The sequence below is a fragment of the Abramis brama genome (genome assembly GCF_963993115.1).
Source record: "Abramis brama genome assembly, chromosome: 1".
Classification (NCBI taxonomy): domain Eukaryota; kingdom Metazoa; phylum Chordata; class Actinopteri; order Cypriniformes; family Leuciscidae; genus Abramis; species Abramis brama.
The window spans coordinates 30,392,081-30,418,849 of NC_139963.1; the positions used below are offsets into that span (position 1 = coordinate 30,392,081).

The 26,769-nt window shown below is 38.8% G+C and overlaps 3 protein-coding genes across 4 annotated transcripts; all 3 read left to right on the top strand.

Annotated features, from left to right (window-relative positions):
* The first annotated feature begins 1,447 nt into the window (after positions 1–1,447).
* Positions 1,448–3,944, top strand: LOC311097653 (protein unc-119 homolog B-B-like). Its single transcript, XM_084137496.1, has 5 exons — positions 1,448–1,856; positions 1,953–2,066; positions 3,199–3,289; positions 3,396–3,568; positions 3,656–3,944. The coding sequence occupies exons 1-5, from the start codon at positions 1,574–1,576 to the stop codon at positions 3,787–3,789; spliced, it is 795 nt and encodes a 264-aa protein (XP_083993622.1). The 5' UTR covers positions 1,448–1,573; the 3' UTR covers positions 3,790–3,944.
* Positions 3,945–4,563: 619 nt separating this feature from the next.
* On the top strand, positions 4,564–12,427 carry LOC311094966 (matrix metalloproteinase-25-like). The gene is made up of 10 exons (XM_084133235.1): positions 4,564–4,871; positions 7,240–7,372; positions 7,531–7,690; positions 8,317–8,621; positions 8,743–8,922; positions 8,993–9,089; positions 9,163–9,242; positions 10,836–10,985; positions 11,210–11,488; positions 11,594–12,427. Exons 1-10 carry the CDS (start codon positions 4,773–4,775, stop codon positions 11,848–11,850), a joined length of 1,740 nt encoding a protein of 579 aa, XP_083989361.1. The 5' UTR covers positions 4,564–4,772; the 3' UTR covers positions 11,851–12,427.
* A 1,070-nt stretch (positions 12,428–13,497) lies between these two features.
* On the top strand, positions 13,498–24,498 carry srrm2 (serine/arginine repetitive matrix 2). Of its 2 annotated transcripts, none has more exons than XM_084128529.1 (14): positions 13,498–13,711; positions 15,434–15,688; positions 16,157–16,252; positions 16,364–16,546; positions 16,684–16,770; positions 16,853–16,918; positions 17,205–17,234; positions 17,323–17,436; positions 18,336–18,468; positions 19,010–20,943; positions 22,148–22,867; positions 22,944–23,051; positions 23,554–23,664; positions 23,759–24,498. In XM_084128529.1, the coding sequence occupies exons 2-14, from the start codon at positions 15,441–15,443 to the stop codon at positions 23,808–23,810; spliced, it is 3,882 nt and encodes a 1,293-aa protein (XP_083984655.1). In that variant the 5' UTR covers positions 13,498–13,711; positions 15,434–15,440; the 3' UTR covers positions 23,811–24,498. The 2 variants fall into 2 exon arrangements, with proteins under 2 accessions (XP_083984655.1, XP_083984656.1); XM_084128530.1 differs by having other exon boundaries at positions 17,326–17,436.
* Positions 24,499–26,769: the final 2,271 nt, after the last annotated feature.

Here is a 26,769-nt window from a genome sequence, read left to right on the forward strand (position 1 = left end):
TAAAAGGATTATTAGGCTGCATAAATTAGGTCAGCCGGAACCGAGAACACTTCCCGTAACGCCTGATGTATTCGTTACATCATAAGAAGAATGGCATCTACACTAATATTAATCTCTCTGTTTATCCCAAGGTTTACCGTACTCAGCCGGATCTCGGCCATATCCAGATCAGATGAAGGACCTGCGCCTAGACATGACAACAATGCAGCCCTAAAGTGTCAGATCATGTCAACTAGACTGTCCCGTGGAAAGGCCTCATCGACACGACAAAAGGGCCCCCCCCCCCACGACAAACGTTATTTCCATTGCAACGACAAGCAATTGGCAATGTCACTTTGTAAAGAAAGACTACGGCGCTGCGCACATATGCATTCAAATGTGCATGACTAAAAACGAAATACGCATGTGCATGCCATCACCGGTTTCACAGATTCACAATTTTGAAGTTTACATGGAGATGATAACAGTATCGCTTTCAAAACCCTGTTTACCAGCTATAAAAGGGTATGTGTCTCCCTCGTCTACTTGTGATCCCATCAAACAAAACACATCTTAATACCAGGTATAAACAGGGCCTTTGAGTCGACCATGAACTCCTCTGTATACCAAAGTATTCTAGAGTCAAATGTGAAGTCATCTGTCCGACAGCTAAAGCTTGGCTGAAATTGGGTCATGCAACTGGACAATGAACCCAAGAACACCAGCAAATCTACAACAGAATGGCTGAAAAAGAAAATAATCAAAGTGTTGCACTGGCCCAGTCAAAGTCCAGACCTCAACCAGACTGACATGTTGTGGTGGGACCTTAAGAGAGCTGTGCATAAACAGATGCACACAAACCTCAATGAACTGAAGTAACGTTGTAAAGAAGAGCTGGCCAAAATTTCTCCACAATGATGCGAGAGACTGATACTGTCATACAGAAAATTATTAAGTTTTTGCTGCTAAAGGTGTTTCTACAAGCAATTAAATCATATGGTGTACTTAGTTTGTCACACATGGCTTTTCCATTCTGGCTTTATTTTTGTTAAATAAACCATGACACAGTGTAATATGTCATGTGTCGTTGTTCATCTGAGGTTCTATTTACCTCATTTTAAGACCTGCTAATGACCAGATGATTTTTTATTATGACCTGATACACAAAGCCATTGAATTCAAAAGGGTACTTTCTTTTTCACATGACTGTAGATAGGTAGCTGTGAGATCAACATCTCACTTTCATCACCACTTTTTGTTATCTGTGTCTATGTTATCAGTCCTGGTAATCTCTTTCTCTGTATCCACTCACTATCCTCCATATCTTAGTTCTACTGCATATCTACATTCAATTCTTTCTGTTCATCTCATATTCCTTTTTGTCCTTTCATTGATGACATAGTTGCTGTGTCCGTGTTTAATTGAGGATTGGCTTGGATTAGCTGTTTGAGATAGCCTTAATCTGTTTGAGTCACTGAGACACAGTTTATGAGAGAAGAGCTGAGGGTAATCACAGAGAGTGCCTGACAACAGATAAACCTGTGTTAGTTAACCTGACAGAAACACTCGAGGAAAATTAGTCAAAGATTTGTAGATGGACAGTGAGGTTGTCAAAGTACTACAGAGTGAGGAAGAAATGGAGCAGGAACTGTCCTCTGAGAGAGGCGAGGACAGTGAACTAGAGGAAGATGAAGCTGAAGAGGATGAGGAGGAAATAGCTGAAATGCAGGGCAGAGGGGATAGGAGGGATGTGGAGGACTGGAATGGGTTTATTTCAGGAGAAGGACTTGCAGCTAAAGAGGAGGTGCTGCTGGACTGGAAGCCAGGTGACCCTGTGACCCCTCAGTATGTCCTCAGACTACCAGGATACACAGACGGTGAGGACGACGCAAACAAAGCAGCTTATTTGTGTTTTTGTTTGTTTTAATGCACAATATTTTTCTTTTCTTTACTGTTATTGGTTATGTGTGCAGATTACCTGTGTTCCCCAGAAGAAAATATCTACAATATTAGCTTCTCACGCTTCAAAATAAGAGACCTGGAAGGTGGATCAGTCATTCTGGACATAAAACGACACTGTCCAACAGGTATGTTAGTTTGTTTTCAACACTGCATTCTCTTATTTTCTGTTGTGCTGTGTGATTTTGTAAACGACACATAACTTGGCCAAGTATGATGTCTCGGATTGTGATTGTGATTGAACTGTTTATGCCAATGAGGTGTCAAATGTGTCATTTGCCCTCTAGTGGACATTATGTGCAGTAGCATTTCAAAAATGTCTTGTATTTCACCCTTAGTATTATTAATATGATTATATATTGTATTATTGATAAACTATTATATACATTTTCATTTAAACTTTTCATCCAATATTTACATTTTATTTTATTTCAGCTTTATTTCAGCTGACCATTTTATATATCATTTGAATAGTTTGAAATAATGCTGATTGGCTCCACTACACCAGTCAAAAGAATGAATCTGTATTTTGACATAGATGGGGTTCTTGTTAAACCCCCATCCTCTGTTTTTTTATTTGACTCTTCTTTTTCCTTTGGTTCCCATATTGCTGCAATTGTTAAAAGCTCTTTTTATCACCTGGACAATATTGCACGTCCCGTTCCTCTCAATCTGGATGATGCAGAAACCTTGGTACATTCATTAATTACTTCACGTCTGGATTAGTGCAATGCCTTGTTTATTGGCTTACCACAGAAGCACACTAGAAGGTTGCAGTATGTAGAAAAGTGACCTTACCTTGACCAGATGCAATGCTCACATTATTCACTTGTTGTTGCTTCACACATTCATTTTAAGACGCTCCTGCGGACTGACTTGTGCCTCTCTTCCTCTCTGACTTAATACACCCATACCTGCCCACTGGGTCTCTTAGGTCGTCTGAACTTGGCCTTTTGTCCATTCCTGGATTTCGACTGTCGACTTTAGGTGGAAGATCATTTTGTGTTACTGCCCTCAAGCCATGAAACCCACTGCCCCCTTCTCTTTGTAATATCTCTTCTCTATTCATTTTCAAGTCTCAGCTGAAAATCTACTTGTTTGAAATGTATTTTTGATAAATTGTACTTGGTGTTGTGTGTGTATTGTGTATTGTTTCCTTTGAATGTACATCAGTGTATTCTCCTGTTAAGCAATCTTTAGCTTATGGAAAGGCACTGTGTAAATAAAACTTCTACTTCCTCTTCCTCTTCTTCTTCACAGAAATAAAGGATATCATAGAGCTGGATGCAGGCCGTTTCATTCAGTATCATTTCAGTCCAGCTTTTCTAAATCTCAGAGAGATTGGAGCCACGTATGTCTTATTTTTAATATGATTGCTATCGATCTAAATGTTTAATCAGAATCAATAACTATAAAAATAGTTTGTTTGCAAAGCGGTTTCTCTCTCTTCTGAACAGACTTGAGTTTACCGTGGGTGGTAAGGCAGTGAACAAATTTCGGCTGATTGAGAGGCATTACTTCAGGGATCTACTGCTGAAGACGTTTGACTTTGAGATCGGTTTCTGTATCCCAAACAGCAGAAACACCTGTGAACACATCTACTGCTTACCAGACCTGGATTCACACACCAGTGAGGAACACGCAAACATATAATGCATTTCCACACAAACTTATGGTGCGTGTGTAAGTGTACAATGTCAATGTTCTGTTTTTTCAGTTGAGGAGATGATCAGCCACCCTTTTGAGACGCGGTCAGACAGCTTCTACTTCGCCAAAAACACACTGATAATGCACCATAAGGCAGAGTACTCCTTCAACCAGGGGCTGGAGCTCAATGAGAATCAGAGCTAAACAAGACTGGTAATATAATATACAGATTAGCGTTGTATATTTGGTTTCATAAACCATAAACTAGACAAAGGCATGTCTTTGTTTCTTTACTGATGTTTGTGCTGGGGAGATGTTGTGTTGCTTGCACTGTAATAAAAAATAAAACAGTGAATCAGGATGCTGGTGACTCCATGTTTTGTCAACTCTGAAAATATATATAGGCTATAGGTTAAAAGGAAGCCCTGATGATGATTAAGAGAACAGACATCTTGAGGATCCACAACATGCCTGGTTTATTTATTTATGGCAATTAATGTTTCCCTTTCTTCATTCTCTGGCACCACAGCTCATAAACATCCTGTCTATTTTTATCACAACACAATGCACAGTGCTTTTTCCTCTTACCAGGGGGTCTTACGCCCCAGCATAATTGCAGAAATGATACTTTTAAAAAAACATATTTTGAAATTTCATTTCATTTATTGCTGGCAAAGCTGAATGTTCAGCATCATTACTCTAGTCTTATGTGTCCCACGATCCAGAAATCATTCTAATATGCTGTTTTATAATATATGCCTTTTTCCTCAAACATGTTTTTCACTTCTTCATGGCCTATTTTGAGTTCCATGAGGTTATTTAGCAACCTGTGATCAGGGGTCACACGAGCATTCATGGGGTCAAATATTTAGACGGATGCTCCTACTGAGATGAAGAGGGAGAGAGAGAGAGAGAGAGAGAGAGAGAGAGGGGTGCAGGACAGATGTATTTATCAAAGCAATACCCTCTTGGGAAGTCATATGAAACAGAGGACAAACCGTGACTGTGTGGATGAAGAATAGCCTACGTCCAATAGGCTATTCTCAGTGACTTGATCGTCTTTTTCTATTTTTTTCTATTTGCTGTTTTAATTGTGCTCAGCATATACTCGTGATTTGCTGTTGTTTTATACTTACAATTAATGTGGTAGTTTTGATAGTGCGAATAACCCGTTGATGTCATATTGAATGAGCATGACCGCAGTTCTCACAATAATCGGCGCCGCGCTTCTCAGTGTTGTGAGCGCGCGACCTGCGCTGATGTCAGATCAGTACGCGCGAGGAGTGGTAAGAATATTTCAAGTGTTTATTAATATGAACGCTTATGTTTGATAAAAAATGTATTTAATGTATTTTAATGTATTTCATATGCAATGTTGGTCAGAAGTTTCAGTTTTTTATTAAGTGGCAATACAGTAGGCCTAGGCCTATTTGTCGCCTGGAATTGATTTTCAGGGAAATGTTACGTTACCTTCATGAAGACATTTTTAGGTAGCTAACACTTTACAATAAGGTTCAGTAGTTAACATTAGATAACTTCCTTAGTTAACATGAACTAAGAATGGACAATAACCTACTTCTTCAGCATTTTCAACATTTTCTAATACATTATTAAAATCGAAGGTTGTATTTGTTAACATTAGCCTAGTTAATGCACTGTGAACTAACATGAACAGCCGTATTTTTATTAACTAATATAGGTTAATAGATACTGTAACAAATGTATTGCTCATTGTTAGTTCATAGTTAATACATTATTGATGCATGGAGGAGATCCAGTAAGATGATTAGGTCATCTAGTATATATTATTATAGTATAATATTATTGCCTAAAGATAAACAAGTTGTTTGAGAGATCTCTCTTTGAAAAGACAGGTTGCGAAGAAGTCCAAAGATAGACTGACCTGTACATAAATTGATCTCCCTAGTTGCTTATCGGAACAGAGCCAAGTTCCTCTTTTTATAGTATATTGCATCGAAGCAGACACACAAGACACAAGCATAGGCTATCTAGATTTCATGTTTTCACACTGTGAGGTGTTAGCCCATACACTGCAAGATGTTTAGCTACGATAACATTCGTGTATCACTTTGTTCTGAGACATTCGAGCATTTGTGGTCTGTCTATCGGAAACTTCACTAAGTCAATCACTTGCCCTCATCTAAACAGCAAGTACAAAAGTTCACCCTTAGTCAATCAGCTACATTTGAGGCATAAAGCTTAATAAAAGAAAAGCATTAAACATCAAATGATTAATGATAAAACATAAGCGAATGATAAAACAAGCAAGAAATATATTTTTTTCTTTTTCTGATTCATCTTGAGTCCTCCTTGACTCACACAAGATTATTTTTAAACAATATCCTCATACACTTCGATCAATAATTTTAGCAGGAGCATAAACAATTTCCTTTGACCCTTTAGCATAGATACAAACACACAAGCGAATGAATGCATAAATCATCAGTTTTTCTCTCTTTTGAGCTGAGGTATTTGGCCATCTCTTTCTTTCTTGGTTTTTGAACCGCATTTTGAAACATCAGTCTGGTTGGATAGATGGTATTCAAATAGTATCTATTCATGCCTAAGAACTGATAGGAGTAGATATAAAAAATATGTAGAGACAAACATAACTCGCAACAAACGCACAACTTCAATCATTTCATACATTTTCCTGGAAAGAGAGCATTATATCAGCATTCTCTGAAAATGCATCATTCAGCATCCCTATAAGAGAAAATAAAAGAATTTTAGGCATTACTTGTGCATTACAGCAATTATAGCAGCAACAACTATTTCACATTCTGGGTGAAATAAGTATGTTTCTTCACTTCACGTGTGGGATTTAAGAAAAATCGGGAAGGTTAGTAGAGCAAGCAAGAGAAGGAACAAGTTTAATTTGAGTCACATGCATCCATCGAGTCACACCTGGCTCAATTTAAACAACAACATTGGATGAGGGCCGGCATATCGAGTGGCCATGGGCCCAAAAATCCCAATTTTCTCAATTAGAACCTGATCCCCCACTTGTACGGGGTTCTGAACCCATAAATTGAAAGCAGCGATTGTCAAATCTTTTGCATTTTGAGCACCGAGAGCAGTGAAAGGAGTATTTTTCAAAGAATTCGTCATCAATTTCAAATACTCCTGTAAAGTGTCCTTTAAACTAGGACCAGTAGGAAGTACTTAAACCATCCGCCATCATATTCACTCAATTTCGCACGCAAATCATCTGACTGGATCTCCTCCTTGCATCAATTAGTTCATGTTATCTAATGAACCTTATTGTAAAGTGTTACCCATTTTTACCACGTTCATAAAAATTCAACATTACATTTTTTTTTACAACAAAACAAAATAAAACATTTGAAATAAACTGTCGATTATGGGTTTTACCTATAAAATCTAATAAAAAAAAGTAACTGTAGGCTATTACAAAAAGTAGCCTAACTGTAAACAACACAAGCTGTCATAACAAAATCTGATACACATATTATAAATTAATTGTGTAGATCATTTTTTTGTAAACTTTACTGTCTACAGTTTTCATTCATTTCAAGTTTGGGGATGTTTCATTGCTTTCAGAGCTGATTTTATTATTATTTTATACATCAACAATGTGTAATATTTGTTTGTTTGTGTGTGTGTGTGTAGGACTGGTTGATACGGTATGGGTATTTACCATCTCCAGACTCTCTAATTGCTCGACTTCAAACCAGGGAAGGTATTGATGAAGCTGTCCGTAAAATGCAGCGATTTGCTGGTATTGAAGAGACTGGCAAACTAGGTGACAGATGATCTCCGTATTCACTGTTTTCAACTGTCACACTTGAGGTTTATTCAGATGGAAGCGCTAGTAAAGCCCTCAGAACTCTCTCTGCCATGTGATCTTTCTGCATGCATTGCCACTATAGTTCTGATGATTCCACTTTTGTCGAACTTTAGATCAGGCCACTTTAGAAATGATGGGCAGACCTCGATGCTCTCTCCCGGACTCCATCAGCTCCGAGGATCTGTTGAAAAGAAAGAGAAGAGGTAAAGGGAAGCTGAAGAGGAGATACACTCTGCCAAGGTTGAGCTGGGACAAGACTGACATCACCTGGAGGTATGATCATTAAGTCTCCAGCAATATTCTATACATTGTAAAAATAATAATAATAATAACGTAACTGTAAGTTGTCTTACCATACACGGTGAAAACTGTAGATTTGCAAGTAAAAATTATGAATCACTGTATAATTTTTAGTGAAATAACATTCCTTGTGCAAGACATTACATATGATTACATTTTATAGAAATCATTTTGCGCTTCTCATTTTTGTTATCAGAAATGCACATTTGTGTTTTTGTGATACATTTTAGTTAATATTTGTTGCATTATTTTAGTATAATTTGTGTTACCTAATGATGTTTAGTCCCTCTGCACCATCGTTACAAGTATTGGCCATGTTTTATGGACGGGCCAATTATGATCAACCCAATGAACAAGCAGATTTTGGTATTATTATTACTTATATTAACATTATACCACTTTATAAAATATGTGGTCATGAATTGTAAAATATACAGGCACCAATATGCCATCCAGTAATTTTAAAAACACTGTATTCCTGGTCAGCATATTGTTGCTGTTTCTTTACCATATACAGGATATATTTTTCAATGTATCCTTTTTCTAATGTAATATGTAACCAGAATGTTAATCTTACATGTCTCCCTTCTTTTCCCTAGCGTGCAAGATTTTCCCTCTCCCTCCATGTCTCCCACTCTACATCCAGGGCTGGTAAGGCTCATTTTGGCCCATGCCCTCCGAGCATGGAGTGATGTCACCCATCTGCATTTCCACGGGATTCGCCCTTCTCCATATGACCCATCACCACAGACAGACATCAAAGTCACCTTCGCCAGTGGCTACCATGAGGATGGATATCCTTTTGATGGCAAGGGAGGCACACTGGCACATGCATTCTTCCCAGGAAAGGAAGATCTTGCTGGTGACACACACTTTGATGATGGAGAGAGCTGGAGCTATGGAGGTACATCAAATGCTAGACATATTTGTGTATCCAATCTCATTATTCACAGATATCAATGGATAGATTAAAAGAAAAGAAGATGGGTCAGAAGTGCTTCAAAGTTTTATGTTTTCTTCCACAGATAGGAGCAGCAACACAGATTTATTCACAGTTGCAGTGCATGAGTTTGGTCATGCTTTAGGCCTGTTTCACTCCTCCTCCAACGATTCCATCATGAAGCCTTATTACTATGGCCCTGTGGGAGACATGCACAGCTACACCTTACTCCTTGATGACAGACTGAGAATACAGGCACTCTATGGTACTCCCTAATATGTGAATAAATAGATAAATTCATCTGTTCATTTCTCACAACTGTGTTTAATATACAGGAAAAAGGCCAGATTTGAAACCTTCTCCATCTGTTTCTGCACCCACAACTATTCTGCCCCATTTCTCGACCCCTGCTCCTCCACGTCCTCCCTATCAGTGAGTAACACTGTGATCATGAAAGGTTTGACAGTGATTGCTATATTTTTCTTAATGCTTTTCTCTTTTTTAGCCCAGCAGCCTCTGCCGATCGCTGTCTGGGAGGTTATGATGCAATCGCTAATATCAGAGCAGAGGTTTTCTTTTTTAGAGGTATGATGTTTGAATTATACCATTCAAATCTTTGGTGTCGGTAAGATTTTTAATGCTTTTGAATGCTTATGCTCATCGAGACTGCTTTTATTTGATGGAAACTACAGTAAAAACAGTAATATTGAGAAATATTATTACAATGTAAACTAAATGAATATGAATGTCTTTACGGTCACTTGCCCCTTTTCACAAGATGTAAAATAAGTCTCTGATGTCCCCAGAGTGTGTATGTGAAGTTTCAGCTCAAAATACCCAACAGATCATTTTTTACAGCATGTTTAAATTGTCATTTTTTGGGGCTCAGAAAAACGAGCTGTTTTAGTGTGTGCCCTTTAAATGCAAATAAGCTGCTGCTGCACGGCACAGGGGGCGGAGCTTCATGAGCTCGCGCTCAGTCTCTCAGGACAATTTCATCTCATGGAATGATGATAATATCACAAACTCTCAGTAACGGTGTTCATTTCGAGTCGGACAATAATGCCTACAGAGTCAGAGTGCTGTATAGAGATGAAACAGGTATAGTTTAGTAGTTTAATTACGGTTATTATAACATATTTGTCATCTGCTTGTATGTATCCATTATTTATTAATAGCCTACAAGTCTGCTGTTTGAATGATGATCAAACATATACTGATGAGTTTAATAAAGTTTATTGTACATCACACAAAAGATGAAGCGTCAGTTTTACTTCAGAAAATCACTGTAAGAGCTGAGTAAACACAGTAAGTTATAAGAAGTGCGCAAGTACATAAACGTATTTCGGTAGAGTTGAGGGAGCATTCCTGTGGGCGGAGGTTAGTCAAAAAACTGTTCTACTGACGTCATTAAAGAAGGAAGTAGAGGGATGTAGTCCAAACGGGCCGTTCGATGTAGGCGACTTCTGTTAAATAAAATATCTCGCTTGGCATTGAACTTTGAGCTTTATAATTTTACATATATTATTTATGCTCTAACAGCAACATTACACACTAACTAAAGTTTGAAACATGGGATCACGAAGAACGGGACCTTTAAGTGTTAATTTCTTTTAAAAAACAACACTTTTGAACATTTGTAGACTGTGTAAAAGCATCAGAGGGACTTCCCTTTGGGGTATCCTCAACATATTCCTGAAAATAATTGAAAGAATGGTATTGTAAGAAAAAATGATGAGGACGTTGAAGATCTCAAAGATGAAGTTTATTGCAGCATAGCAGTGGCAATGTACATAAAGCACCTTGGGTTCACCGGCGTCAAAATGAACCCAGAACATCCAAATCTCCAACCTTTTATCCTGTTTTACCACTCTTAATGTAAATGCTGTGGTCTGTATGTTAATGAGGTTGAGACACCCCATTGTCTGAGATGGTTCTCTGTGTCCCACACCCATTCCCATTCTACAATTGATGATGACCATTTGCTCAGGATGTGATCAACTCAAGTGGTGAAGAAACAATATAACTTGACTTTCCTCTTTATATGATAATTAAGCCATTTTGAGGATGAGCTCATTCTAAAATATACCGTGGAGTGGAATCTGGATTGAGGCAGACTACAATTTCTTACAGTGTCAAAATTATAAATGAAAGAAAATACTTTTTTTTTTTTATCAGGTCCACACTATTGGAGGGTACATCATTCAGGCTCATTAATGTCCTTGACTCCAGCTCTGATCCACAGCTTCTGGATCGGTTTGCCTCCAGAAACAACCAGAGTTGATGCTGCATATGAGAGAAGAGATGGATATATTGTATTCTTTATTGGTAAGAATGAATAAATAGACCCACAATGTAAAAATACGTGTATTTAAACAAGTGAGTGAGTACAAGCAATAGTTTATCATTTTCATACTATAGGACAGGGTTCACCAATCTCGGTCCTGGAGGGCCGCTGTCCTGCAGAGTTCAGGATGCAACATATTAGAAAGAAATTTTTACTGGCTGTTGTATTCCTTATTTTGAGTCTTTTTCATTCTGGTTTTTCTCAGGTAATCAGTACTGGGTATTTAGAAACACAATGTCCCTCCCTGGGTACCCACGACCACTTTCAGATTGGGGTTTACACTCTTCTGCAGGACAGGTTATAGAGAGAGTGGAGGCAGTATTTCTGTGGCCGCACAATGGGAGGACGTACCTGTTCAGTGGTGGAGAGTACTGGAGGTTTGATGAGGCGGGAACAGAGAGGAAGCTGGAGGAAGGGTACCCTAAACTGGCATCCATCTGGGGGATGCCCTCTCGCCCTGATGATATCATTGGATTTCTAGATGGTAAGATGCATCTTTTATCATAAAAGATTTTATTTATAATGATTTCCATTTGTATTTTTTTTCTCCCGAACCAACCTCAAACCATTTTATCCACAATTCCCTCAGGAGACACCTACTTCTTTAAAGATTCAAACTACTGGATTTTAAAAAGAGGGGGCCTGGAGCAGGAATCTGCTTTCCCGAAGTCCATTGCTACTGACTGGATGAAATGTGATGTTAACCTTTCAGCTCACACACCTGAGATTCCCAGAAGAGACAGAGACTGTAGTTGTGTCCAGAGTTCAGCAGCTGGAATATGTGCTTTGTTAGCTGTTATATATTCAATTATGGTATTTTGTATTTTGGTTCTTACATTCTGCTGATAATATTCATATTATTTGTGTAGTATTTACTGCGATTTTTAATGTTGTGACTGTGTAGTTAGTAAAAATTATTTTAGCTATCAATGAATTAGTCATCAGTGTCCAATGGTTCCTTACTTTAGAATCTAAGCAGATGCGGTGCGTAATCTTGGTATTGTTTGCCTATTGTTTCTTGAATACTGTGTATTCTGATATCTTACTCATTTGACATACTGCTTTTTACAAACTATATGCAGAATATATTACAGTACATAGCCTAGTAAATGGTCAGTGTTTTGAAGAACTCTAGATGGTCTCAAAACGAACACACTATGGCCTAAAAGCCACGAAACAATACTTAAATTATAAAACTCATATTGTGTGAGGCTTATTCTGTGTGTTTTTTTACTCAATTACAACCAAAGTGAATTAAGCCAGGTGCACACTGTATTACACACCGCCAACCCCCCCCAATACATATTTTGGGGATCATAAAATACACTACCATTCAAATGTTTGGGGTCAGCAATATTTTTTTTAAGACATTGGTGTCATTTACAATGTTTATTTTCAATTTTAAATAAATGCTGTTCTTTTGAATTCTCTTTTCATCAAAGATTTCTGAAAATGTATCAGTTTTCACAAAAATATGAACAGCTGTTTTCAAAATTGATAATAATAAGAAGGTTTGAGCAGCAAATCAGCATATTATAATGTGACACTGAAGACTGGAGTAATGATGCTATAAATTCAGCTTTGATATCACATAAATAAATTATATTTATTATGTAATATTATAAAATATTATTATTTTTTACTGTATTTTGATCAAATACAGCCTTGCAGCAGAAGAGACTTCTTTCAAAAACATTTTTTTTTTTAAATAAAAATCTTTCTTCGAAGAATCAAAAACACACTTGCATTGTCACAGCAAGTGAAGAAGGATGAAGTGTGTTACGATATGATCAAGCATTTATCAGAAAGTGCATTAAATATAATCTTAAAGCTTTACAATGAATGGGAATCAGGAAAACTCCCGTCTTCATGGAAACAAGGAGTGGTAGTACGTATTGCAAAGCCTGGGAAAGACCACTCAATTCCGACAAATTACAGGCCTATTGTTTTGACATCAAATATATGCAAAGTAATGGAAAGAATGGTTATGTCTCAAGTATATTTTATTTGGAAACCAGAAATTTGATACATCCATATCAGAGTGTGTTCAGAAAGGGGCGTAGTACACTAGATGCAGTTGTAAGCTTGGAGAATGAAATAAGGAAAGCTCATGTGAATATAGAAGCGGTAAAAGGAATATTTTTGACATTGAGAAAGCATATGACATGTTGTGGAAGGAAGGACTGCTGATTAAATTAGATTGAATGGGCATCAAGGGGAGATTATATAACTGGGTTATTATGGATTTCCTGCAAGAACGAACAATACAAGTGAGAGTATAGGAACTGAATACTCTGATATTTATCAAATACACAATTGAACCTGTAGTGTTTGTAGCCCCATACTTTTTAATATGATGATAAATGCAGGATAGATGTCGTTGCCTCACACTCCATCCCAGTAGGTGGCGGAATATGCACCTTAAGCTGGTTTGCCAACTTAAAAGAAGAAGAAGAGTACAGTGCGTGAATGGAATTGTGGGAAATGTAGTCCAGAGTCATTCCCCGAATTTTCTCGCGAGGTCGACACGATGACGTCCAAATGAGCGTTACCTGTTCATTCTAGCCAACGTTGCGTACATCGTTTTTATTTTTACAAGGGTTATTTGATATAGAATCGCTGGGAATCCGCTAGCAGCGCCACATTTGTTCGGTCTTTGGCCTGTAAAGGTTCTACTTTTGTTCTCTCCCTGAGCGGAATCACAGAGGTACGTAGCGCACACGCACCAGGAGCTTAATGGCAGTTAGCATGCTGTACTGTAGAGTGGTCCTGTTAGCCCAAAGACACAGTTAGCGCGCTAAAACAACCCAAATTCTGTTATACGTGTAAACACTGGTGGTATTTAGTATGTAACGTTATAACATTAACAGTACAAGTGAAAGTGAATCAGCGGACAGTGGCGTGAAGGAAGTGTTAGCAGTAACGTTACAGGAGGCCTCGGCCTGCTGCTGGTTTAAGACTGTTCTTCATCTAATGCTCGCGATACAGTGTCTCTGTTAAAGTACAGTGATCAGCCTACCTAGACAGCATGTAGGGCATAATATGGGATATTTGGAGCGTTTAACACGACTTTAATGCTCTCTTGGGAGGCTTATTGTGATTCATTGTCATAACTTTGAGCACGTTTCAACATATATTTGATCAATTGTGTAGAACACACCACAGCACAAGTCTCTGTAAATGACCTAGAAATAACACTTTGGTTATATATTGAAACATACTGCTTTACTTTCCATACTCGTGTGGTTTCATGAGCTGGCGAGTAATTCAGATGTTTTCCCCCCCGGCCATGTCTTAGACAAAGTGCTGAATCTGTCTATTTCTGGACTAATGTGGTTAGTGAATCGCAGCACATCAACTCTCAGAGACACAAGCATTGATATACATTTTTTATATGTCTGTAGAAAGCCATTAGTTGTAAAAAAAAAAAAGAAGAAAAAAAAGACTTGTTTGCTATGGTAAGTGATCTCGCAACACAATTCTCGGCACACAAATGAATAAAAAAACGTAATACTCAATATCAACCAGTAAGAATACAGTCGTGAAAAGTTAAAAATATTCACTATTTGACAATTTAAATAATTGTATATTAAATACTGACAAAACAGCTTAGAAAAGAGCTGAAAAATTAATAATTTGTACCATTCATAGGTTCCATTGTGTGTAAACAATAGAATTTTTTTTAACCCTAATACCCAGCATTATTTTTGCTGTAAAAATGGTTTCATTTATGCATGTTAAAAAATGTCCAGTGATTAGATACATAGAAATAAAAATAAAAGGTGTTACATGTCAAAACTGACTTTGTAAATAGATACATTTGTTCCTAGAATTGTGTCAGTTGAGTATAGCGAGATTTTTTATATGCAAAGTATGCAACTTCCCCCCCTCCAAAACGGTTTTTGTGATACATTTCAGAGTGTCTGCTACTGTTGTGGTATTATTCAATTGCTTCATACAACCATTGCAGTTCTGTTAGGGTCTCTGAGGGTTAAATTAGATAAATCCACTCAAGACTTGCATTTTTGCAATATCAAGGCAGCCCCTTAGTTTGTTCCTTTTTCATTTCTGTTTAATTTGTTTTTGTTGCATTGTTTTAGTTGCACACTAAAACTTAAGTTCCTTCTCTATTAACTATTTGCATGCTTAAGTTGTGCTACTCTTAAAAGATCAATCACATTATTTTCATGGTTAAAGCTCACCATTAACCTGTTTTCATATGTAATTTTTAGCAAGAAGCATATGTATAATTTGTGTAATGGCTTCCACAAATGCAGAAGGCGCCATAATGTCTCCCAGCAGCACTCATTTATTTACATTATTCATGTATCAAATGCTTTTTATTCAATGCAAATTAAAAACTAAAAATGCGATAAGGAAAGTTTTTTTAGTTCACTGACAAGTTCTCATTTTCTTTCTGAACTCTTAGAGCAGAGATGTATAATGGTATCGGGTTGACCACGCCGCGAGGCAGTGGCACGAACGGCTACGTTCAGCGGAATCTCTCCAGCGTACGCGTGAAGAGGAACAGGGATGAGCGCGGAGGAGAGCGGGATGAGAAAGACAGAGAGAGACTGGAGAGCCAGCTGAACAGACAACCTAATGCTGAAATCCTAGAGCACCAGAGGAAGAGACAGCTGGAGGTGAAATGTGCCGAGCTGCAGGACATGATGGAGGAGCAGGGGTAAGATGAGATCCCAATCTGAAGAGAATTTTTCATACGATTTTGTGTTAATGGTCTGCACATAATGTAGCCTATGTATTTCCTCCCAGTGGTTTCTGAACTCTCAGTATCAAATTGAAAGCGAGGAACATGTCAGTCACAACAAAAAAGTTTAAATATCTAAGCGGTAAACGTTTCTGTATGAAACACCAAATCAGCGTATTAGAGTGATTTCTGAAGGATCGTCTGACTGAAACATCAGCTTTGCCATCACAGGAATAAATGACATTTTAAAATATATAAGAATAGTTGTTTTTAATTGTAATAATATTTCACAATATTCCTGTTTTTACTGTGTTTTTTTAACAAATAAATGCATCCTTGGTGAGCACAAGGGACTTTTCAAAAACATGTTTTTGTGTTATTATCATTCTTAAAGAGCAAAGAGGTCTTAAGAGTGACCTCTGACCAGTTCTTCTTGTGTGGCAGGTACTCTGCCGAGGAGATTGAAGAGAAAGTCAACACCTTTCGTTTGATGCTGCAAGAAAGAGAAGAACCGGCACCTCTTCCAACAGAGAAGCCAGTGTGAGTATTACTTCAGACCATTCAAACTGACATTTAGATTTTTATGATGGCCTTTTTCTGTGCACTGCTACTAGTTTTTTTTTTTAATTCACATTTTGCACTCTTTAACAGTGTGACTGAGACTCATGCTCTGGCAGCTGCTAACCAGCAAAAGAATGACCGTCTGAGAGAAGCGTTCGGTATCAGCTCTGACTACGTTGACGGCTCATCCTTTCATCCTGACCGGAAGGAGCGAGAGAAGGAAAAGAGGGAGCAGGAGAGGCTGGAAAGAGAGAAACAGCAGCAGAAGTACCAGTGAGTACTTTATCTTTTGAGATAAATGAGCTTGATGTACTATGAAGACGGGCTGTAACTTTCAGAAGTCAAAGCCGTTGTGTTATACCATATCTAAGTACTTACTGTTCTGTCTGTTTCTCAACATTTTCTTTCAGGATTGTTGAGTCTGATGATTCAGATTCATCTACTGAGCGAAAAAAGAGCCGGAAGAAGAAGAAAAAGAAAAACAAAGGCAGAGAAAGGTAAACTGGAGAATGAAGGAGGAATTTGGAATGCTTAACATAAGTTTAAAGAGAATAATTATTAATCAGTTTTCACTCTTAGCTCTGAGAGCCCCTCAACTTCCCCTCGGCGAGAGAAGAAAAAGGACAAGAGGAAGAAAAAGAAAAGGTTTAATTTAATGCTTTTAATTTTTTTCCCTTACATAACAATATGCTGTTAATTATTCTTATGTTGCCCTCTAGGCAAGAAGAAATTGGGTAAAATTAATACACCTACATTTATTTTATGAAATCTATTTAATAGTCAGTATGAAATATATGAACCATTTCAAATTAAATATTTGAATGTGGGAATTATATTTTTCATTTGTGAACTGAAAATCGCGTCCGGTGTAGACGTGTACAATTTGTTTGTTTTTTTTAATTGCTCAAATCACAAAAATCTTTGCTTTTAGGGAGGGGTCAGTGAAGAGTGACACTGAGAGGTAGGTTTTTTTCCTCATTGTTTTAAGTTACATGTGAACAGATAACACGTTCTTTATTCACCTTTAATTGTTATAATGTAACTTGCAACAGTTCGTCAGATGAAAGGGAAACCTCCAAAAGAAAGAGAAAAAGGAGTGACAATGAGGCTCCTCCCAATAAGAGCCGAAAACAACAGAGTGCATCTTCCAGCCCAGCTCGCAGGTAACATGACACTAAATAAGGCCATGTGCACACTACATGACATGACTCTTGTCATTTTATAGTGTGTACTAAGGGATAACTCTTTACATTGAGTTGCCTTTTATCTTTTTCTTATAGCATTTGCAAAATGCTTTAATATATTATGTGTTTTATTAGACAGGTGAGCAACTGTTTGCATACATTCATCGACAGAAAACTAATCATTGTTATACAGCTCAACACAGTTAGTCTTTTTGTTTAAATCTCGTGTTCTTGATTTACCGCGAGTACCATTTTTTTACCATGCCTAATATCGATCTAGCTCACTGCAGTGTGCAACAAGTGTCTCATATAGTAGCCGCAGAGCGAACGCACAGAGTAGCATTATAACAACTTTGATCACACTCAAATGTATCTAATATGATAAAACAGCGCTGCGTTACCCCACATACACATGACCGGAAGAAACGGACGTGGTCTGCGGCATAATAAAAGCTCCACTGCTCTTGAGCTGTGTGTCGTGCTTGTCTCTCATTAGCAATCGCTCCAGCGCCCTCGTTCCACTCCAACTGCTTTCGTAACGTTAATAAATATTTTATACATTACCGGTCATCCATGAATATGATTTCTGCCCAAGTCCTGTTGTATTCTCCACCGGCTGTAGAGGTGAAGACAATAACTCCCATGATTTCGCGAACTCAAGGCGTCATCAAGCTACGCCTTTGTTTTTAATAAACGACCTCTAGTGGTGAAAAATTACATAGTGTGCCTTTAAATACATTTATTTCAAATAGGTTTAAATTAAATGGGAAATGTATGAATGCGTGCTCAGCGTTTGAGATGGTCAGGTTTATCAAAATGGTCTTAATTAGTGAAAATTCAAGTTTGTGTTAATATATATGCATGCTTTTTGTTTTCAGCCAATCCCCTCAAAGAGGGAAGCAGCAGAATAAATCAGATTCTCGTCCAGATGAGGGGAGGAAAGGAAGATCCCCTGACAGGAGGCGACGTGGCCGTATTGAGGAAAGTCCAAAGAGGATGGAAGTCAGAGAGGTAATTAATTTGTTCTTTTGGAAGTCTTAGAAGCATATGCACACAGTATTTGTTTAATCTGATTTATTCCTTTCACTTGATTAGTGAATTCGACTAGTTCAGTTCTTAGATATGGTCTTTCCTGTTGCCTTACTTATTTAGATATTATTAATTTATTTATTTTATTTATAATTTATATGTGTGTATATATTTTATTATTTTATTACGCATAATGTCGATGTTAAATAATAGCCAAACACATTCAGATGGTGTTTTTGGCCATTGTCGCATCTCACATTGTTTTTTTGGAGCACTTCGCCATAAGCATTGTTTTAAAATAGTTTGTCAAGTTAAAAATAGCCCAACATTTAAAAATGTATATAGAGACTCTTGCATTTAACGCAAGAACCTGTCATGCAAATGTTTGATGACTGACCTAATTATTTAGGCCTTCCTTGAGCCAGATTAGTCAAGCAGTTGTTCAGGCAAACCTCTAACTAGTTGATTTAAAAAAAATATTTGGTTTTGCATTGCTCTTATTCTTTGTCTTCCTCAATTTTAGAGATCACCAAGACGCTCAAGAACGCCTGAGCACAACAGGCGAGACAAAGGCCAAAAACTTGAGAGAGAACAAGTGCAAGAAAAACCTCAGAGAAAGCAACACAACTCTTCATCGCCATCTCCTCCACCAAAGCAGAGGCGGGATAGACGACCACGGAGTGAAGAGCGGGTGAAACCCCTTCAGACAAGACACAACTCCTCTTCACCATCTCCACCACGTAAGCAGCAGCGAGACCGAAGACAACGGAGCGAAGAGAGACAAAAACCCTCTCAGCGGAAAAGGCGTGACTCTTCGTCTCGCTCTCCGACTCCTAAGCTGCAGAGAGACAAGAACCAAGGGGACGATGGGAGAAAGAACAAAGGTCAAAGAAAACATGACTCCTCCTCATCCCCGTCTCCTCCACGTATAGATAGAACGAGAAGAGGACACAGTGGAGAGAAAGAAGCTTCCCTGAGGGACAGAGAAATGGAGAACCATGGGGAAAGAGCAAGAGACAGACAGAGGAATAGCGATAGAGAAACAATCCTGTCTAGTAGAAAGGATGACCAAGGACGGGAGAGTGATAAAGGGAAGGAACGACACCGAAACCGATCTAGTGACTCCCTGTCTCCTGCTAAACGTTCACCTTACGCCAATGGAGGGCAAAAAGAACGAGATCGTGAACTGGAGAAGGAGCGAGAAGAACAGCGAGACAAAGACAGAAGACGAGAGGAGGAGATGAAGGAAGAGGCTCTGAGAAAAGCCAGAGAGAGTGACAGAGAGAAGGAGAGAAACCGCACCAGAAGCCAAGAGGTGTCCCGATCAGACAGAAAGTCCTCTTTTAGCTGTCAACCTGAGGACAGACGAGGTGCCAGAGAAAGTGAGCCAGAGCAAGAGGTGGGCAAAAAAGACAGGAAAGTTGAAGAGGACAAGAGACAGGAGAGGAGTCCTCAAGACCAAAAGAAGGAGAAACAGACTCAAAAGGAAAAGCCTGGGAAGAAAGACAAAGCTGCAAGTAGTAGCAGCAGCAGCAGCAGCAGCAGTAGTGGCAGCAGCAGCAGCAGCGAGAGTGATAGTGACAGCTCCTCCTCATCATCATCCTCCTCATCCTCCTCATCATCGTCATCATCCTCGGATGATGAAAAAAAGAAAAGTTCAAAAGACAGCAGCACAGCCAGTAAGTTGGTTCCTAACGCTGTCATCGCTCTGGCTATTGCACGTAGAGAGAAGGAGAATCGAGGAAGGGATGGGGAGAGTGATGAAGGCAAGAAGGTGTACCCTGCCACACAAAGACAGAGCTCACCTCCTGAGCCCCAGAGAAAAAGGGACACCGTTGATAAGAGACAACAAGACGTAGTGAGAGACCGGAGAGCTGGAAACTCCTCGTCTCCCTCCACAGGAACCAGAGACCGTGGAAAAGAAAGGTACACTCCCACCGAGAGTTCCAGTCCGCCTCCTTCACCCCCTCAGAGAGGCCGGGACAGGTACACGCCTTCAGAAGAACCCAAATCTCAGATCAGAGATCGTGGAGGCGAGCGATACACCCCGTCAGAGATGGAACGAGAGTCGTCACGCCCCTCTCCTGGCAGAGGAAGAGATCGACAGAGTGACCGAAAGAAAGACGTGTCGCCTTTGTCTCAGAGGGGAAAAGAACGGAACAACGTGTCACAGGTGAAACAGACAGTAGCTCGGCCTTCACCGAAACGCACCCCACCTCGACAGTACCAGGACCCACAACGTTCGCGTTCCCCCAGTCCGAGACGAGGAGCGAGAAGACCGTCACCTCCACGAAACTCATCGCCTTTCAGAAGGGACCGCAGCCGAGAACGTCTCCGAGAACGAGAAAGGGACCGATTTAGAGCAAGGCCAGGAGACAGAGAACGAGAGCGTTCCAGGGAGAGGAGAATGAGGAGCAGCAGATCCAGGAGTCCTCGAAGACAAAGTCCTCCCTACAGGTTAGTCAGATTACCATGGTTTTTTTTAGAAAAGCTTTAAAACATTAAAAGTATACGCAGTAGGCAGTATGGAAATGGGTTGTTGAGTGATGTTGCAGTGTGACATTTCAAAATGCCAAATTATAGGTGGCAGCATCATTATTTTATCTTTACACAGAGTAGGAAGTCTATTAGAAAAATCTGTTGAACTGTGAATTGAGCAATCCTTGTTGCATTATATCATGGTTACAGGAAAAAGCATTTCACAAATTAAGAAATTAGAAATGTACCTTTATTTATTCACATAAAAGTAATAATGCCAACATCTTGTTTTGAGAGTCTATAAATATATTAATAATTAGGAAAACATGGCCATGTAGCTAGTGCATTACTTTTATTTCACTTTTGGATTTCAGAAAGGTACATCTACAAAGCTCTGTGAGGTAAAAATTATCCTTTGAATGTCTTTTTAAAAAATGTAAAATCAGTGATTCCGTAAAATGTGCCGCTTTGCAGTGGATACTACTTGGTCTATGACCATGCTTCACATTTTACCAGGAGAAATTCTAATCCTCCCACTACAATCCCGGTGAGGCAAATCTAGGTTTATTGAACACAAATAATAAAGTGTAGGGAAAGCAACCACACTGCCCTAAGGGACATGAAACTTTTTACATGCATGTAGTTATAATACTGTGTATTTGACCTCTTGGTAGCTTGAGAAGCAGTTGAAATGAACAAAATCCCTTCTTACAGATATCCCTGAAACTGATTCAGATATATAGAATCTTATGAAATACACTATTTAGAGCAAGTTAATGCATCAACTCAAGCATTTCCGTGTAATTCTGGCACTCGGACAGGTATGTTCTATGCAATTGTTTTGATAGAGGGAAATAATTTATTCCTGTGATGACAAAGCTTAATTTTCAGCATCATTACTCCAGTTTTTTTGCTACATGTGGTGCATTTTTTAGGAGTCTTCGTTAAATAGAGAGTTCAAAAGAACAGCATTTACTTGAAATAAAAATATTTTGAAACATTAAATATTTACTGTCACAAAGAATGAATGTCTTTCAAAAAGAAATACTTACAGATATAAAGTGTAATTATTATTATTTAGATGAATCTATTAGGAGTTTTTGAGCTGCAGTGTTAACTTGTAATTAGCAGAGTTTTAAATTAAGTTTAATATAATAACAACAAATTTTCTCTCTACACCTAGGTTTCGTCGTTCACCCTCTCCAGTACGTCGGCGCAGAAATAGTCGTTCACTGTCGAGAGAAAGAGAAAGGGGGAGAGAGCAGGAGAGGAGGAATCGAGAGCGAGAGAGGCAGCGTGAACAGGAGAAAGAGAGAGAACGAGAGCAAGAACAAAGAAGGAGGGCACCACCCAAAGATCCCACTCCTCCACGCCGCTCGTCATCATCCTCATCCTCCAGTTCGACCTCTTCATCCTCACCCTCTCCTCAAAGACAGATGAAGGGGTTAAAGTCAACCGATGCAGATAAAAAGAGATCAAGGGAAATTGATGAACAGACGAGAAATAAGCAACCAGAAAGGAACTCCAAACATCCATCTCCCTCCCCTCCTCGTGAGACTCGTCTCCCTTCTAATCAATTGCATCAACGCTCTCACTCCCGTGAACTTCCTGCCCGTTCTAGATCACCAACGACCAACCAATCACAAAGCAGGGATCCACCAGGTGACCGAATAAGAGGCCAGACCCCGTCATCTGTCCATGAGCGGCACCACGAGCCATCAGTGAAAGGAAAGACTGCAGTGAACGGGAAACCAGAGAAGGAGAGCTCTGGCCAACAGCAGAAGAAGCAGAGAAGCAGCTCAAGTTCTTCATCATCTTCCTCATCATCATCCTCGTCCTCATCGTCATCCTCATCATCATCCTCCTCAGACAGCTCAGACACTGAAACAGAGAAAGGAAAAGGGTAAGTGTCTAGTCATTTAGCATTTATGTAGCTCAGTTTAATAGATGGAACTTCATTTTAATGTTTGTTTTTACAGGGGTGTCAAACCAAGTGCAAATAGAGATGCTGGCAAGACGGCGAAAAGCAAAGCTTCTTCGTCGTCATCATCATCCTCATCAGAAAGTGAGCAAGAAGAGAAGAAAAGGTAGAATATTTTGCCTGTTTTATTAATTGTTGATTTATTCCTCTACTAAAGGAATAATGGATTTTCCACCTCAAGTCAACAGGGAATCAAAATTGACTATTTCTCAGTTTATGAGCCTGATCCAACAGGGCAATGTTTTAAGCTACTGTTATAGTAGGGCTGCACGATTAATTGATAACTGAGCTTAGTGCCATTATCAAATCACAAAGGCTGCGATTTAAAGAATTATATGTACTGCATGTTTCAAAGTGAAGCCCAGTGCTCATTTACATGCAAGCAGCTCATGATACTGTTTTCAGTGTCTCTGTTCACAGTGCATGCTGATCCACATGAACCCATCTATGTATCTGTGTTATCTTTGGGGGAAAAAAAAGTCCCCCAATTCAATATCCCTTTTTACACTGAAATAAGTCACATTAGATTGGCAAAATAAACATTCAGGTCCCATTTTGCTGCTTTACTCTAAACCACCGTCTAAATATATATTTTTTTAACTATGCAGTCCTCCACGGCCCAAAAGAGTACCAGCAGACTCACTGAGAGACTCTAGGTCACTCAGTTACTCCCCTCCAGCGAGGCAACGAAGACCTGCACATTCTCCACCCTCTCGACGGTCAGTTCTGAACAGTATTTCAGCACATACTATAATTTTCAACCGTTGCTATTACTAATATTGACCTGGCTACATCTCTGTTTTCCATCAACAGTGCAAGCAGGAAGTCGAGAAGCAGATCTCCAGACAGTCGGCGGAGGAAATGAGTGAATAATTGTTCACTTTTTTGTTTTCTGGACTCTCTTATCTGACTCTCACTGGACTGGATCATCTCAGTATCACATGGATGAGACTAGAAATGTGACTAGTTGTAATGGTGATATTTTCACCATTATTAGAGGAAGGTCTATTGAAACTTGGTTATTTGTAACTCATCCCAAAGGGAGGATTTATTTTTACCTTTATTATGCTGTAATTAATGTAAGAAGGCCAGCTGAGACACTGAAGCTCTCATCAACCATTGCTCTGTGCCAACAGATGCTATTTGTATACGTATACATACACATACACACAAAATCACACATGTTCAGTGGTTTTCTGTCTGCTGCATTGTTCTGAATGTAGATGAACGTCTGTAATTTGGTGATCAGAATGGACAATATTCTGTTCCTGCATATGTGGACCGAGTGTTCCTTTGTTTATTTGTTGGAAAAAAAGAATTGTGAATAATAAAATGGAAGTAGAATATTCTTGTCTGAAATGTTAGTTTGTTGTGCTGAAGGAGAAGCTGTTACCAAATGCACAGTCTTATATTCTTTAAAGCTGTGTGCAATTTAACAAACGCTTTCAGTCAGCTTTCTCTGATAAAGAGGTGGCCCTGCCCCAATCTCACCCCTTTGTTAGCACCATTGTTATTATATGAGATGTTCAAATAAACATATCAGTGTTTTGATAGTGTGACTATTTTTATGCTGTGAGAAAATCAACCTACCAATTTCATTATAGTTGTTTAAAGTCTGTAGTTCAGATTTCATAATGAACAGGTATTGGAGAAAGTCTTTTAACATGAAAAAATGAAGCATTAAAGCTTTATAACTTGAGACCCCCTCTCTCACAGAAATGTGACGGTAATTTTCCTCCCACAATACTAAAGTAAATTGGTGCAACAATAAAATTGTGGTATTTAACATAAACCGCTACCATATATACATGTATAGTTTTACACTAGAGACTAAGGTATTTGGGTGGAAACTAGTTCCCACGGTAACTGTTGTAGCATTTATTTATTTATGTTGGTCATTTTTTTTGATCAACTTTTTATTACTATATTTTTATACTATTTATTTATTAAATGCTAAAAAAAAACCATAAACAACAATTATCATCACATAATACAACAATACTCCAGAGTTATTCAGTCTTTCAGTCCAGATTAACCCATTTAATCCCACTGGTCACAATTGTGACCACAATTTTTCTTTGCATATTTTAGTTTGAAATTAAAAAGTAACTCATATTATGAAGTACATATTCATATATAATGAAAATGTAAGATGTCTATAAGAGTTTATGGCAGGTCTAACATGATTAGTTTGTTTGGTTATGTGACCACACACATTTATTTCTTGGTACTGTCGTCTTAACGGAAGGATGACATAAAAGCTCAGAAAGGACAGGTAAGAATACTAAGTTCCTTTTTGAATAGCTTATACATTTTTTGCACATATCATCATGAAAGGGTTACCTATACATACACATTGAAATTAAATTAATACATGCTTTATTCTGTTGTGAAACTGCAGATAAATGAAGACGGTTACAATAGTGACCGGTGGTATAACACAGGGAGTCTATGTTCCCCATATGTAATTCTGTGTTATTTTTATGAACTCTCTTTCAGACTGACTTTAAGTCAAGTTTTGGATTTACTTAATAATAATAATAATAATTAATAATTTGTTACATTTATAAAGCGCTTGGGCGCTTCACATATGGAAGGGGGAATCTCCTCAACCACCACCAATGTGCAGCATCCACTTGGATGATGCGACGGCAGCCATATTGGACCAGAACGCCCACCACACACCAGCTTACTGGTGGAGAGGAGACAGTGATGAAGCCAGTCAGTATATGGGGATGATTAGAAGGCCATGATGGACAGAGGCCAAGGGGCAAATTTGGCCAAGATGCCGTGGTTAAACCCTACTGTTTTTCGAAGGACATTCTGGGATTTTTAATGACCCCAGAGTGACTCTCTGAGCACCGTCCTTCTCATCCGAAGGACGGTGCTCTTTGGCAGTAGTGTCCCCGTCACTACACTGGGGTGTTAGGACCGACACAGACCACAGGGTGAGCGCCCCCTGCTGGCCTCACTAACACCTCCTCCAGCAGCAACTCCTGGTTTTCTCAGGAGGCCTCCCATCCAGGTACTAACCAGCCTCAGCCCTGCTTAGCTTCAGTGGGAGACCAGTCTTGGGCTACAGGGTGATATGGCTGCTGGAGCTGGATATGCTCTGTCTTCCAGAGACTGGGTTAGGTCATGGGCCCAGTGTAGTGATGGGTTTGGCTGAACAAGCTGGTGTTCCAGGTGGATGCAACTTCAAGCATGACATGCCTGGACTCTACACAGTGCTGTGGTCAACAGTTGGCTGTTCCACAGAGATGTCATGAATTGTGACTATGATCTCCTTGGATTTCAGCAAGTAGTTGCCCAAAGTCTCCTGAAAATATTTGGTACTGCACCAAAAGGACAAGGGAGACCATCCTCAATGTCAGCTGCTGTGACTGATATACCCAGGTTTGATGGTGTTGCCCACTGGCTGATAAACACAGGTAGGCAGGACACAGTTGTGATTTTTTAAAAAATATATAATTCCACTGTTATTTCTTTAGGAAGGTGATATATAATGAGTTCCACACCAGCACACAGTTGTGACTGTTGATTGATAATTTTTGTGATGCTTTCCTGTTATTCATGAATTGTTACATGTTCCTTGGCATTGTTACATGTTTCCTACCATAGGCTAATTTTTAATCATTTGTTTATTTTAATTTGTTTATTTTAATTTATTATTTTATTTCTGTACGTTTTTTTTCTTTTCATTTTGTAATTTTAAGTATTTTGCATCATTTATAATGATTGCATTCTAAGCAATTTCCTATAATTTATTATTTCATCATAATTTAATTAAAATATTTGTGCCATGTTGCTGCATAGGATTGCTA

Excerpts from the sequence above, each read along its gene's own strand:
- LOC311097653 (XM_084137496.1), top strand. The coding sequence starts at position 1,574 with ATGGACAGTGAGGTTGTCAAAGTACTACAGAGTGAGGAAGAAATGGAG. Across the intron at positions 3,290-3,395 it reads CTCAGAGAGATTGGAGCCAC|ACTTGAGTTTACCGTGGGTG; the intron begins GTATGTCTTATT and ends TCTTCTGAACAG. Across the intron at positions 3,569-3,655 it reads AGACCTGGATTCACACACCA|TTGAGGAGATGATCAGCCAC; the intron begins GTGAGGAACACG and ends CTGTTTTTTCAG.
- LOC311094966 (XM_084133235.1), top strand. The coding sequence starts at position 4,773 with ATGAGCATGACCGCAGTTCTCACAATAATCGGCGCCGCGCTTCTCAGT. Across the intron at positions 9,090-9,162 it reads CCTCCACGTCCTCCCTATCA|CCCAGCAGCCTCTGCCGATC; the intron begins GTGAGTAACACT and ends TCTCTTTTTTAG. Across the intron at positions 10,986-11,209 it reads ATATATTGTATTCTTTATTG|GTAATCAGTACTGGGTATTT; the intron begins GTAAGAATGAAT and ends GGTTTTTCTCAG.
- srrm2 (XM_084128529.1), top strand. The coding sequence starts at position 15,441 with ATGTATAATGGTATCGGGTTGACCACGCCGCGAGGCAGTGGCACGAAC. Across the intron at positions 16,771-16,852 it reads AAAAACAAAGGCAGAGAAAG|CTCTGAGAGCCCCTCAACTT; the intron begins GTAAACTGGAGA and ends TTTCACTCTTAG. Across the intron at positions 16,919-17,204 it reads AAGAGGAAGAAAAAGAAAAG|GGAGGGGTCAGTGAAGAGTG; the intron begins GTTTAATTTAAT and ends CTTTGCTTTTAG.